Source organism: Manduca sexta, chromosome 28 (genome assembly GCF_014839805.1).
Source record: "Manduca sexta isolate Smith_Timp_Sample1 chromosome 28, JHU_Msex_v1.0, whole genome shotgun sequence".
Taxonomy (NCBI): domain Eukaryota; kingdom Metazoa; phylum Arthropoda; class Insecta; order Lepidoptera; family Sphingidae; genus Manduca; species Manduca sexta.
The window spans coordinates 5,078,146-5,092,645 of record NC_051142.1 but is presented as its reverse complement, the minus strand read 5'-3'; the positions used below and the strand labels follow the sequence as shown (position 1 = coordinate 5,092,645).

Genomic DNA, 14,500 nt, shown 5'->3' with positions numbered 1-14,500 from the left:
CAGTCACTAAGCGGCAGTAGACAGTTGCTTAGGGGCCTGAGGTGGTTATGAAAATGTGAAGAATGAAGGTTTTTGTTACATATCGCGCATAAATCGTTGAAGGGATTTGCAAGAATTTCAACACACAGATACAGTTTCACATAATAGGTATATAAAGTTACCTCTCATTCCAAAAGAGAATACATTCCTGTGAAATAATTCACATTATTTGATGAAATGGTTTTAAAGTTGGCCAGTCTTTCCTATACATGTTGTGGGTTTTAAACAGAACACGCTATTATTATAATTATTATTTTATTACAAATGCACATAGGCAAAATCATGACCAAAAATTGGTTATATACATTGGAGCAAAATTGAAAATACCAAAGGTATTCTAAAATGAAACTCATTTTATAAGTATACAAATTTTATTTACATTACTCCCCATATTTCTTCAAATGCAGAACATAATTTTGCACATGTGAGTGCAGCTGATAAGGGATAGTTGCTTATTGATATAACATCTTCTGCATAATCTACTTCTACCTTGCCATGTGCCATTGCACCAATAATCATTACAACAGGCTCATCCTTAGGCACCAACTCTCTACAGTTATGCACAACTTTCGAACTGAATGACATGGTGATTTTCCTCACTCCTACTGGAAGATGAGATGTTATAGGATTCTTTATTACTTTCAGCAGTTTCATTGGTCCATCTGAAGCTCTGATAGAAAATTTGTGTAGCAGTTGCACTGAAAAAAATGAGATGAATATTTTATCTTAATTTATGGATAATATCAAATTATCTTTGACTTTGATTTAAGAATAATATTGGCTTGTATATCTGATTCAAAATCATGTCAATTATAATTATTTTTAATGAAAAAGCTTGTTAAATATAGAATACATTTGCCACAGTAAAAGCATGCATGCAACATATTTATTTATTTTACTTTTTATTGTACAAACAAAAAAAAAAACGATGCAAAGAAGAAAAGAGAGACAAAAGGCACATGTACAAATGACGGTCTTATCGCTCTCAGCAATGTCTTCCAGACAACCAATATAAACAACATATATCATTTAATAGTAAATTATTTTTGATTACCCATCAATCCAGCAAATCTCTTAAATGTCCTTGGTATCCTTGTCTGTGGGTTAATTTCTATCAACACATTTTTTTCTGTATGTATATACACTTGTAGCAAGCCAGCTCTGTTCAGTGGTGAGTCCATTAACATAAGTAAAGACTGATGTGTTATATCTGGCCGGCATGAGCCGGGGTCGCGGTCATTCTTACGAAGAATATTAGCATGGTCATCACAGTTCAGCAGCTCAAAACTGTTACCATTCTGAAAAAAACCATGATAAGTAAAAAAATGCTTATTGTAAATTAATTGTTGACTGTTTATAAATAAAAAAATAGACAAATACTAGGCTTTACAGCTCAAAAGCCAATAAACCAAACAGTGGTTTATAGAATACTAGCTTTTGCCTGTGGCTCCGCACGCGTTATAAAGTTTTTCGGGCTAAAGTTTTCCGTTATAAAAGTCACGCTATATATTTTCCCGGGAGCCTTTGTTCTTCCCGGGGTCTTAAACTGTCTCCATACCAATTTTCATCCTAATACGTTGGGTATTTTTGAATTTAACACGTCCAGGCAGACAGATGCAGCGGGGGACTTTGTTTTATAATATATTTATGTAGAACTTTTCAAGAGTAACAATCCCGTCATACATCATTGTTGCATAACTTTAACCGTTTACACAACGGAAGCTCTCAAAACTAATAAATTTTCCCCGTTTTTGCAACATGTTTCATTACTGCTCCGCTCCTATTGGTCATAGCGTGATGATATATAGCCTATAGCACTCCACGAACAAAGGGCTATCCGACACAAAAAGAATTTTTCAGTTTGAACCGGTAGTTCCTGAGATTAGCGCGTTCAAACAAACAAACTCTTCTTGATATTTCTTGAGTGAGTATGATAGTCAATTATTTATGAGACTTGCACTGAGTAAACGTAAAAGCAAACAAAAAATAAAATTAATAAAGTATTACCTTACCTTTACAGTTTCCAATTGAGCATTCTCTAATATAACAATGAGACGTTTCTCCTGTTTTTTAATATGCGATGTAACCAAATGTTTAGGTGCCGGGTCATATTCAAAATCATCGTCCTTTGCAACAAGTTTCCTTTTTTTACCCATGTTGAATTATTTTAGGCTAGAGCTAGAAAAAATCCCTTACAAAATTTGGGAAAGTAGTGACACAATCTCTACTGAAATGTAATAATTATTCAAGAGCATATACAACTAATGTAATAGCATAAATAGGTAATAAAAGATAGAATTTTATACTATTCAAATCGCACGTGTAAAATTTATTTCTATTGTCAAAATTCAGAACTGTCAAAATATAATATTTTTTTTTTTTTTTTTTATAATTCGTCCTTAGAGGACAGGCTATAGTCTTACGACCATACTGCCTAGTCTTACGTATTTCTTTTCTTCAAATTTAAATTCTTAATATATTGTCTTTCTGTCAAAATATAAACTGTCTCTTGTCACTTTTTTTTTTTCTTCCTCCTGAAAGGACAGGCTATAGTCTTACGACCATATATAGGCTATAGCCTCTGTCTCTTGTCAGTTGTCGGCAGTCTTTTTTTAATTAATTCCGTAATGAATGGGCTAAGGTCAAAATCACGCTGCCAATCTATAAATGGTTAAAAAAATTGAAGGTTTGTTAAAAAAATATGTGACAATTGACATTCTGATTGACATTTCGAAGTCGAGGTTGATAGGTATATATTTTTATATTTTGCGAAATTGCGTTCAAGTATTGTATTATAATTCTCTTTGTTTGTTTTTATGCTTGGTGTGTGTTCCCACAACACTGCTTATTGTGTTTCATAATCTTTACATATTTTTATATTACCTACTGTTCTAGTTTATTGGTCTCTGCTACTGTTGTTCTAAGGTACAATGGCTAATGATAGAGAGGTACTAAGAGAAATATGGGATGGAAAATTACCCATTTGTTTTCAACTTGCACAAGAAGAAATTATGGAAATTCAACAACCCGATCCATTCTATGTGATGGTACCAAGATTAAGTTATTTTCCACTTGTAACTGATAAGGTCAGTAATTTGTAAAGATTGCTTTGCAGTGTCAATCATCTTTATGGGTAACTAACAATAACGTCTATGGATGTAACTAATTTCGTTAATAAAGAATTTCTTATGAAATTCAAGTATAAATCACTTAACTGTTTTTATAATTTAATTCTATTTGTATTGATTAACTAGAACAATGAATGTTTATGTTAGGAAACATACAAAATGCATGTTATATTTTATTAGTTACTTTTTAATAAAACAAATAAATTTTCAGATGAAGAGACATTTTCTACGATACATATCTCAAGAAAATGCTGACAGTGAGATGTGGTTAGACTATAATGGGCAACCACTAAAATGGCATTACCCCATAGGCTTTCTGTATGACCTGTGCTGCGGTAATGATCCACAGCTACCTTGGACCCTCACTGTACATTTTACCAAATTTCCAGAAGACATCCTTCTTCATTGTCCTAACAAGTATGTACTTAATAGCCATTATTCAAGTTGACATTGTTATGTAAGTAATAATAGGGGCTAAGTGTGATTTTAGCTAGTTTTTAAAAGAAACAAGTTTGGAGCCTTACATGTTTATATTACTGGCACATTGTATGAACAAAAGATAGACATAATATCCCAGATTTATAGTTTCGACTTGCACTTATCCATAAGTATTTGATTTACTACCAATAAGTTACATTATTAAAAACCAATTAAATTGTTGAGAAATCTTAGATTTATAAAATATTATTTTTTTATAATACAAAACAATGTTTCAGAGATGTTGTTGAAGCCCACTATATGTCGACAGTTAAAGAAGCAGATGTGCTAAAGCACAGGGGACAAGTCATGTCAACTATGCAAAAGAAAGATCATAACCAATTGTGGTTAGGCTTGCAAAATGGTAATAATCTAACTTTATCTGCATCTGACAATATAAGAGTTTCCAACAGCTTAGTTAAGAAGATATGGACACTTGAAAGGCAATCATATCTAAGCAAGAATTAGTAAATTTTTGAGTAGTGATTTAAAATTTGGTTTAAATAAGAAAATTCATAACAAATAAATCACTTACGTTATAGAATTAGAATCTAATGATATTAATATTTTCTTAGAGCTACAAAATCTAGATTTAACCATGCGAAAAATCTGGTAATTCCAAATATTTATATAACTTATTTTTGGTATATTTGTCACTTAGATATGATTGCCTTTCAAGCATTAACATTATTATAGATGACTCAAATCATAATATAGCCTTCATAGAAAGATTATTTCACCCAATAGTGCTATTTTAATCGCCTGATAGATTAATCAAGACACAACATTGTTTGTACTACAGGAATAAACCTAAGTTAATAAAATATAATATGTGGTAACACAAAAACAAGTTGTAAATTCTGCATAGTGCTATTGATGTTTCTTTTAAACATTGTTTTCAGCATTGTATATATATAATATTTTTGAAATATAATTTCAGACAAGTTTGATCAATTCTGGGCTATAAATAGAAGATTAATGGAGTCTCATGGAGAAAATGAAGGTTTTAAACACATTCCAGTAAAAATATATTCAGATGATGGTCTATGCAGCCAAAGGCTAGTCAGTCCTAAAAACAATGATGGCAGTAGAAAAACTCTTCAACAAATGACTTCTGAGCTTTACCCTGATAAAACTGATGGTAGGCTTTATATTAATAAATCTTAAAAATGTATGCACCCAATGTTTTTGAGTTACACTACGGGTTAAAAAAGTGCATTTCTGATACTCACCCTCACATACGAACTGGACGCAGGGACATAGCATAGTTAAAGCTGTAAAGGGACCGCCCCAGGCGGCACTTTTAGGGTTGGCAATATAAATCCATAAACAAAACTTGTAGCATGTACCAGCAGATAGGGATAACATGTGATGCTTATTTTTGTTTTGTTGATATGGTACTTTTTTAAACTCGCCTGGTGCCTTCTGGGTTCATCTCAAGTGACCAGACGTTACACCATTGCGTCAACATGCCCGTGCATATAACTACACAATATTTGTACAGTTACTGGCTCCACTCCATTTAAGTTTCGATTGACACACTGCAGTTTTTTAAAAGCATGTGTACTATAGACCATTATAATAAATCAAATTGAAATCTTTATTAAGTTATCGATACACTAACTAACTACACATTCTATAGTACATTCATAAAAAGATAAATATAATTTTTGTTTCAGTGAAATTGAGAACACATGGTGTAATAATTCCTGCAGAAACCCCTCTTCAATGGTTATCAGAACATTTGAGTTACCCAGACAATTTCTTACACTTGTGCTTGTGCTAGTGGCTGCTACCATCTAAAGAAAGATTGTGCATACAAATATACAGAAACATTATTGTTCACAATACATTGACTGGCACACTAGTTTTTTTTGTTACGCGTATTTTCTATACTATACATGTTATGCCTGGCATATATGCAGCATGGTATTGTACAATTATTTAAAGAAGTAGTGATTGTGTTAACCAGTCGTCAAATTGATTAAGAATAACATGATGTAATCTATGTGCTTGTATATTCATTTCAAGCTTCTACTTTGTATGCACATTCTCTAAAGTCTAGTCGATTATTGTATACTATGCAAACCATAAACTGTAAATTTATATGGATTTAAATATATAAATGACAACACTAGCATTCCGTAAAAAAGTTTGTTTTATTTCACTATAACAAACAACTCCCTTACATAGATGATCTTATTTTCTTACTAATTTATAAATTCAAATTTATGTTTTTTTTTATTCTTTTATAGGTGACCTGCATATAATGAACCTAAATATCTTATAAGATGAATTATTCATATAAATTTTTTAATAAAAACATTTATCTACATTATCAGCAAATACGAACTGTTGCTTATTTGCAGAATCATATTTTACAAACTGTACAATAAGTGTATAAATTACAAGAAGCACGTTTAGGTGCTTACATTATTATAACACTCTTATTGATATTACGAATACGTTTCGGTTTTACCCGGGGGTGGACACTTAGAACATTTTGTGTAATGATGAATGATTATATATCTTAATGCCGTTACATAGAGTTTATTTTTGGTTGACAAAAGGATGTCTCATCGTAACATCTTGTACCAACATAATAATCCAATAAATTTTGAAAGTATGTTGGCTACCATGATAGTTGATAATTTGCCGCCATTATTGACGGTAGATTTGTCATTGTTGAAGTTTATTTGCAAAAAAAATATATTATTGCGATTATGTTAAATAATAAGTTATGTTTTATGCCGAATACGTTGAATTGAGCCAGCTTTTCCGTTTCGTGTATATTTCTTCTTGAAGGAATTTGTGTAGTGTGTGTTACGAGATAGTGATTCTTATTATTCCGAGATATTGACTAATTCTGTTTACATTTGTGTAGTTTATTGATTTTGTGTGCGAGAATGGGGAAAAGAATTAATGTGTTTAAAAATGTGAGGTTTGTGGCATACAAAAGTACCCAAGTCAAACATATTTATGGCTAAGTATCCACTTGATCTACACCGGTAACAGAAAATTTATATTATGATTTAAAACATTACATAAAAGTGATGTATATTTAATTCAAATTTACAACCTCAGGTAGTCGTTGAAGAGAATACTCTAGATTATGGAGTTTCAATTCTATGCTTAGTAACCTAATCAAAAAAGGCACGTGTGAAATCTATGAATTTGCCCTTGCAATAATTGTATCATAGTAATTGTTGATTAGACGGAAAAAGATCATATCTGTAAGGTATAAAAATTTTCAATTTCCATATAAAATTGGAAATAAATAACGGAAAACTGGAGTGTTATGAATTTTTAAGTAGGAGACCTAAACATTATACAATTTATACATAAGAAATTCACGTGATAATATTGTGTATTTTCTAATTAAATAAAGGGAATTATTAAAAATTGTGGACGTTTTATTTTTAATATTCTAAATTCAATCATAATTTATACCAGTGTAAGATTTATGGTCAGCAATTTTTATCGATATAAAGCTGTCGATACAAAAATATCGATTAAATAAGGAACGTTCCTAGAAACGAGCAGATTTATAGTAAGTTGGCAGCCTTGCGTATCATTTTTTCTGCGTAATGTTGGTACAAAATGTAATTCTACTGGGCTCACGTATGTGTGCGTGAGCTCAAATTCAATATACTAAGTGCCGCCTCTTCTTACGTAGTATATTACTTACTCTATGACGTAGTGATTATATTCTCTTTGACTCTATGGTTTTACCCCCTTCGCGTATGCACGAGGGTGCGTGTATCCTTTCGAAGAAATTATGATTGCATAAAAAAAGAAATTTAGGTACCTACATAGAACTAAAACATAAATTACCGCATACGAATATTTATTCATCTCCAAGATTCGTCCAGAGGACAGGCTTTTTCAAGCTCAGAACAATACCTACCTTATGAAACTGTTATAAAAAGTTATTGATCAGAGTTTTCAACCATACTTAGTTTTATGCCGGCGCCAAATACAGATAAATATTTGAACAAAGACTTTGCCACACATTTGAACACAATTTTTCCTGGACCTGGCAAACAGGCTTTGCAAATAAATTCGCTCACAGTATTCAAAGAGACCACAAACATGATGGACCGCAATTTTGTGGACGCGGTATACTTTTACTATTTGTGAATATATTTATGTATTACATGTACCTATATAAAAATAAACTAAAATTTCCTATATGGAGCAAGATAACAATTTACTCATTCTGATCAGAGATGTTATGGATATGAAATTTCGGATATGGATATAGGAATAAAATGATATCAGTTTCGGATATAGTTACGGATATGTAATTATTTCGGATTATCCGTTAGTTTCGGTAAGGTATACTAGATTAAAGTAAAATAAAAATATTATGTAATACAGTAGGGCTACGATTACTAACTATCGTTCGTAAGTAATTCGGAGACATGGGCGTTCGGAAAACCTCTATGTTTTAATTTGAGATGAAGTTTCAGTGAAGTAGTGCCACCTCCTCTCCGTGAAAAGTTTTTATCACTCTGTTTACATTATGAAAAATTACCTACCTAACTTCAACTTGATAAAAAAATGTCCAAATTAAAGTATATTATACTTTAATTTGGACATTTTTTTCAACACACCACTATTCCTTCACTTTATTAAATAAGTACCTACTCCTAAATAAAAAAAATACTATTTATGAATGAGGTTATGTTATGACTAAAAATTAAAATGTACATATAAAAACCTGTCGAAACATATCCAAAACTTTTTTAACGGATACGGTTATGGATATATTTTTATTTCGGATATCCGATAGTTTCGGTTACGGTTACGAAGCTCCATAACATCTCTGGTTCTGATCCAGGCGACACTGACCAAATTAAATTTTTTATGGCTTTTACTTTTAGGTTTCCATATAAATGGTTCTCTTTCAAGCAATTCCATAAAACTGAACTTTGCGCAAGTGTGGCAGGATACGGTTTTTAACTTTAAACGTTTTGATGTGTGGTCGAAAAACCGATACTGAATAGTAAATACACAACATATAAACAAACTTTCCACAAATATTCAAATACCCGTGCTACACATGTGTTCAAATATTTTTGCTATGTGTGGCGCCGGCATTACACGGATGATAATTCGATTGAACATCGCCAATTAGAATATCGTTCTGAAACTCATGTGTTATGTATTTACATAGCTCTGGCCATTTTTATTACTATTTGCTTGGAGTCTATATTGTAGCTTAAACCACCAAAAGCACTGTTGTAGAATAGGAGTGAGGTGTACATTACTCTTTTTTGTTAAATACTGGTAGGATGTTTTAAAGGTAAGAAAAAGTTCAGTTATAAAATGTTTAGAAGCTTTATTGATGATAGCTTCTAAGCTTCTGCCTGAGCCTGCAGTCTTTTCAAGAAGGATGCCTTCTTCTGACTGATCCTGTTCTTTCTCTCCGCAAGGGTGAGCTTGCGCTTGCTCCAGCGTTTTTGCTTGGCCGGATCCTTCTTCACTTCCTTCTTTTTGTGTGATGGATCAGCACGAATATTTTCATGCGCCTTCTTGTAAAGAGACTCAACCTGTAAAAAATATATGGGATCAATTTACATAGGTAGCTACATTGCTATTGAGTGCTATAGGCTACTTTTATCCCAGGTTTATTTTTGTCTTGGAGAAATTTTATGACGCGGGCCTGTGATTCCAGGAAAAAGCTAGTACTGATAATAAAATGTAAGCAATGTGATAGAATTTCTGAAACATTTAATGAAACAGAAAATTGTTACATTACTGCTCAATGTGGTCCAATTTCGACACTCCTCTAAATAAAATTTTAGACAAGTAATTTGATTGGACGTGAATAGCTTTTAAAAATTTAAATATACTTACAGCATCAGCGTTGACACCCAATTTGATGTATTTGCCAAACTGCCTCTTGAAAGAATCTTCATCATCCTGTTCAAGGTTGCGCATGTATTCAGCAACGTGTAATCCAAAGATGTGGGCCCTGAAAGAAATCATAAGGTTCATATTCTTATACAAATACACAATATAATAGTTTAACTTGACTGATAGACCATGTTGGCAAGATCGGTTAAGAAAGACTAAACATTTTTCTGTGACAACCAAAAACCTTGTCCAATATTGTTGCTCCAAAATGGCTGACCAATCAATAGAGTACATCTATTGTTTAGTGGATGAATGGAGCAAATTTGTATATAAAATTTATATTTTTTAACTATAAAAGAGGTAAATTAAAACATTTACCTATGTACTTCGGCATTGAATTTCTTAGCTTCTGCATCATAGCCAGGGAATCTCTTGATGGAATGGGGAACATTCAGGCCTCCATCGACGGCGCCTTTCATGGCTCCGAAGACACGAGCACCTGTGGTGGTACGTGCTAAACCTACATCCAGGTAACATCTGTTAACAAACAGCCACTTGTAAGTCTTTATTAAAAAAACAATTCCATGCAAGGTGAGAGGTTGATTTTATTTTATCAGTATATTACGATACAACACATTTAAAAGCATTGTACGTGCTTTCAGACCGCCCGTAATAAATTCATCATTATATTTCCTGTCTGGAATGAAGCAATAGCTACTAGCAAAATATATTGTGATTTATGACATCAATCAAGAGAGCTAAGAATAAAATCATCCAAAAATCACACCTTCAGTTTAGGAAATAATATATTAGAAACACTGTAAATTTGTTAAGCTTACCTGAAAGCACCAGGTCCATTGTCTACAGGTTCTACATTGTATTCATCACCTGTGACTTCAGTAGCTCCGGTGTACAGTGAGTCAAGTCCGAGCCTTTGTAACAGTCTCCTTGCAAGCAACAGACCTGTGCAGTATGCCGCTGCATAGTTCGTGAGACCAACCTACAACAACCATCTATTTAGGTTACCATATATTATAACAAAGCATTATATCGTCATGGCTTAGACAAAATCAGTTCAAGAACATATTGCAGCATGGTTGTAATTTGTACGTCCATTTCAGACCGCCCGTTCAAAATCATCATATTTTACAGTTTTATAAGTGTTAGCAATATAACATGAAAATACATATTTTGAAGAGATAGTTGATAGAATAATAATTTATGTCTTTCATTGTGTAAGGATAGATTCTGTAAGTTTAATAATAAATTAAATGTACCTTAATGCCATAACGTGGCAGCTCATGGGAGTAAGCGGCACACACAATGTGGTCTCCTTCAATGCGGGAATATGCCACCTGGCAGGTGACATCTTTGTTTGAGAGACGGACAATTAAACGGTACTTGGGTGTGTTGTACTTGTTTTTATCCTAGAAAAAAAGAAAATATTATGAAATAAATCCAATTTATATCATGGTGCTGATAATTCAATATACAACACTTTATTATTATTTTCAATGCTCAGGGTACTTAAACAATCAATTTAGTGCCATTCGAAAGTATCAATTATAAACAAAGTACCAAACATATACATATATATATTTGGTTTCTCATAAGTAAAACCATTAAAGGTTGTAATCTATGGATGTTGAAAGTTAACGAGCTGGTTTAAGCTACCACTAAGTGACTATAATAGATAATATACAGTGATTTGGCTTATGAATCAGTTTAGAAGATTTATTTATATTTACCTGGACTATGAGGCGTTTGCGAGCATAGTAGTCAGTTTTTCCCTCACGACGCCTCTTGAACTTAACCTGGTACCTCTTGAAGTACTGCTTGTTCTTCACCACTTTCACGAAACCCTATAATAAAGCTTTTATGAAACAGTATATTATAAACCGCCGTGCGGTATTTTGCATTATAAGACATCAGAGACACTTTAAAATCATTGTCGCTACGAGCGGAATCAAAACGTAGTTACAGCACACATAAAACATGGCACATGTAAATCAATTTCGATCTTTTCGTAGCATCAGATGACGCGCATGTGTCGGTGTTTCATCATTGAGGTTAGAAGTGGTCGATAAACACTATATGCAGTTTAGTAAATAATTCTCCATAAATATTAATACTATTATTACGTCGTATGCAAGTAAAGTATGTAATGTGAAATTAAAACATAAATTATACAATACTTAGATAAAATATACATTTACAAAATGTAGCTACGTGAATCACTATCCAAACGTTATCACTGTTTATTTTCACAATCACTTATATAAATTGTATGAATATAATTATTGTAAATTGAAGCACATTGTTATATTTAAATGGAACTCATATTTTATCTCACAGTGCTCACCATTTTTAGTTAAAATTAACGCTAACACGGCCTGGGTATCCACGGAAGGACACCACCGGAAAAGAAAGATTTTGTTGCGAATGACAGATCAGTAAACTTATTGCCAGACTAAAGTCAAAATGATTGCGAGCTCACCAAATTGCGATCGTTTTGAACTGTGATTCTTGTTCTGTATGAAACTACGTGTAATAATAATTTATTCTTAGGCAAAGATTATAAAAAACTAGTTTTTAGATGATATAATCCGTAAATCCAGGATTCAAAAGTAGTAATTGTATAGAAAATGGTTTAGTTGTACTTAGATACTTACTTTTTTCCGTTATAAAAAGCTAAATATTTGTAATGTTTACGTCAATTATGATTTTTTTTAAATCTTTTGGGCATATTTTCTTTCAAAAATTTAAGGTAAAATCAAAATTTTATGCGGAAACACTGGTTTGAACGTCAATTGTCATTTATTTTAGGTTTAGTAAATAAAAACATATTATTTTTGGAGATCATACGAAAATGGATACAAAAATCATGAATGTCTGCAGAGTTTGTTTCCATAAATTCAATGAAGGAACGAGATTATTTTTACGGAATAAAGCCTCTGAAGAAATTCTTAATAAACTATTTGTGTGCTTTCAAGTTTTATTAAAAAACGACGGAGATCTTCCCCACGCGATGTGTAAACTGTGTATTGAAAAGTTGAATGAAGCTCACAATTTTAGAAATATGTGTATCACTATCAATGAGCGATTTCAGGAATACATATCCCACGAATTCAAGAAACATCAAAAAAATATCCCACTTGAAACGAATGAGCTTACAAATTACGAAGATAGCCAATATTCCTTTAGCGGTTCAGCTTGCAAAGATGCTATAGAAAAGGAACATAGTGTAAATAGAACTAAGGAAAGTACTTTTTATAAAGGAGGTTTTAAATGCAAAATCTGTAACAAAGTTTTAAAATCAATGTCATCTTTATTAAAGCACAATATTTCAATGCATGAGAAAAGGAAACGCGTGGGTAGAGTGACGGGGTTTGGTTCTGAACGGCGTTACCATTGCACTTCATGTTCATACACAACTCCTCACAGCCAGACTTTAACCAACCACATGAGACGACACAATGGTGAGAGACCATACTCTTGTGAATGTGGTAAAACATTCACCCAGTCATCTAGTCTAGCAGCCCACAGGAAAACGCATAGTAACACTACATATTTCACTTGCTCTGTTTGTGGCAAACAGTTTAAACATGCATTCACATTAAAAAACCATTTGAATGTTCATGAGCGTGGAAATTTTAGTTGTAGCATTTGTCAGAAAGTACTGAAATCTAAACAGAGTTTACGGACACATATGCAAAGGCATTACAATATTTGTAATTATAATTGTGAGGACTGTGGAAATACTTTTGTAACATCCGCAGAGTTATTAAATCATAGAAAAAAGCACAATGTAGAGAAAAAAGTTGAATGCCATTTATGTGGATACAAAACCAATTCTAAAAAAAACCTCATCATACATCTAAAAAGGTAGAAATTGTATATATAATCACCTTTCCATAAAAATATGTATTACATTCTTTAATCTACAGTGAAACTGGACCATTTAGAACAAAGATTTTTATATAACTTGCCTACAAATGACATTTTGATTTAGTTATTCTTCGAAACCTATTGTTGATTGAAAATGGGCATTAACAATTGTAGATTTATTACTAAGTCCAGTTGTATTTTTCACACATTTTTATATTATTGTTGCTGAAAAGTAAAGACAACAAAGTTATAAGGCTAATTATACAGAAAATGAACTTTTTTGTTTTCTTTTAGACATACCGGCAATAAAGCGTACAAGTGTGAGCTGTGCCAAGTGTCATTCTATACTCACAGCGACCTACGCCGACATCGGCGCGTGCACACGAGGGAGAAGCCATTCTCATGTCCTACCTGCTCACAGAGGTTCACACACAGCCCTAGTTTGAACAAACATATGCAGACAGTACACGGAGTTGATTACAAGTGGGGAGATATGAAATGGAAACAAACTAAATATTTCAAAGTGGCTGTGAAGAAAGATGCTTTTGTCGCATAAATTCATGAACTTTATGAAACATCAAATATGGACTTTATTAATTATTAATAGTGAATAAGATATTACTATTTCTCAAATGTATTGTGATAAAAGACCACCAAAGGACTGGTCTCTTACTCATCTTTACCGAATGTATAAGTCAAGACTAAGATAAACAGGCTGTTATGTTATGTGTATGTTGCATCTCATATAACTAAATTAATTAGTGGATTAATTGATATTATTATATTAATGGATTAAAATATATTTTTAGGGAGTTTCTCTTTTACTAACAATGTTTTTGGTAGCATATGTTGTATGATAATTCCTTTTTATCTCTTAACTTCCTCCCTTTAAGAGCCTAAAGATATACTTAAAGACACTCAAACTGTTGTAAACTATTTAATTGTCTAACAGTGGCTAACCATCTCTACCCCACATTTGTAAACTAGTTTTATGTTCTGAGAATCTCTCCCTCCCGACATTATGTAAAACCGTATTAAAAGAAACATTGTGTCCAAGTGTATCCAAGTGTACTTTATGCTACAGTTCATTTAACTATCATTCTAAA

General features: G+C 32.4%; 4 protein-coding genes across 6 annotated transcripts; 2 read left to right on the top strand and 2 right to left on the bottom strand.

Moving 5' to 3' along the window:
* Positions 1 to 391: 391 nt before the first annotated feature.
* Positions 392 to 2,406, bottom strand: LOC115452379 (ribosomal RNA small subunit methyltransferase NEP1). Its single transcript, XM_030180895.2, has 3 exons — positions 2,052 to 2,406; positions 1,094 to 1,337; positions 392 to 737 (listed from the first exon to the last, which is right to left on the bottom strand). The coding sequence occupies exons 1-3, from the start codon at positions 2,193 to 2,195 to the stop codon at positions 415 to 417; spliced, it is 711 nt and encodes a 236-aa protein (XP_030036755.2). The 5' UTR covers positions 2,196 to 2,406; the 3' UTR covers positions 392 to 414.
* A 217-nt stretch (positions 2,407 to 2,623) lies between these two features.
* On the top strand, positions 2,624 to 5,796 carry LOC115452378 (autophagy protein 5). 3 transcript variants are annotated; one of them, XM_030180892.2, is made up of 6 exons: positions 2,624 to 2,788; positions 2,965 to 3,125; positions 3,379 to 3,584; positions 3,884 to 4,008; positions 4,585 to 4,785; positions 5,324 to 5,796. In XM_030180892.2, the coding sequence occupies exons 1-6, from the start codon at positions 2,707 to 2,709 to the stop codon at positions 5,428 to 5,430; spliced, it is 882 nt and encodes a 293-aa protein (XP_030036752.1). In that variant the 5' UTR covers positions 2,624 to 2,706; the 3' UTR covers positions 5,431 to 5,796. The 3 variants fall into 3 exon arrangements, with proteins under 3 accessions (XP_030036752.1, XP_030036753.1, XP_037300522.1); XM_030180893.2 differs by having other exon boundaries at positions 2,935 to 3,125; XM_037444625.1 differs by lacking the exon at positions 2,624 to 2,788 and having other exon boundaries at positions 2,797 to 3,125.
* Positions 5,797 to 8,971: 3,175 nt separating this feature from the next.
* Positions 8,972 to 12,022, bottom strand: LOC115452373 (60S ribosomal protein L5). Its single transcript, XM_030180887.2, has 7 exons — positions 11,869 to 12,022; positions 11,255 to 11,368; positions 10,784 to 10,933; positions 10,346 to 10,506; positions 9,885 to 10,043; positions 9,507 to 9,624; positions 8,972 to 9,199 (listed from the first exon to the last, which is right to left on the bottom strand). The coding sequence occupies exons 1-7, from the start codon at positions 11,869 to 11,871 to the stop codon at positions 9,005 to 9,007; spliced, it is 900 nt and encodes a 299-aa protein (XP_030036747.1). The 5' UTR covers positions 11,872 to 12,022; the 3' UTR covers positions 8,972 to 9,004.
* A 253-nt stretch (positions 12,023 to 12,275) lies between these two features.
* Positions 12,276 to 14,206, top strand: LOC115452372 (gastrula zinc finger protein XlCGF57.1-like). Its single transcript, XM_030180886.2, has 2 exons — positions 12,276 to 13,391; positions 13,689 to 14,206. Exons 1-2 carry the CDS (start codon positions 12,376 to 12,378, stop codon positions 13,948 to 13,950), a joined length of 1,278 nt encoding a protein of 425 aa, XP_030036746.2. The 5' UTR covers positions 12,276 to 12,375; the 3' UTR covers positions 13,951 to 14,206.
* Positions 14,207 to 14,500: the final 294 nt, after the last annotated feature.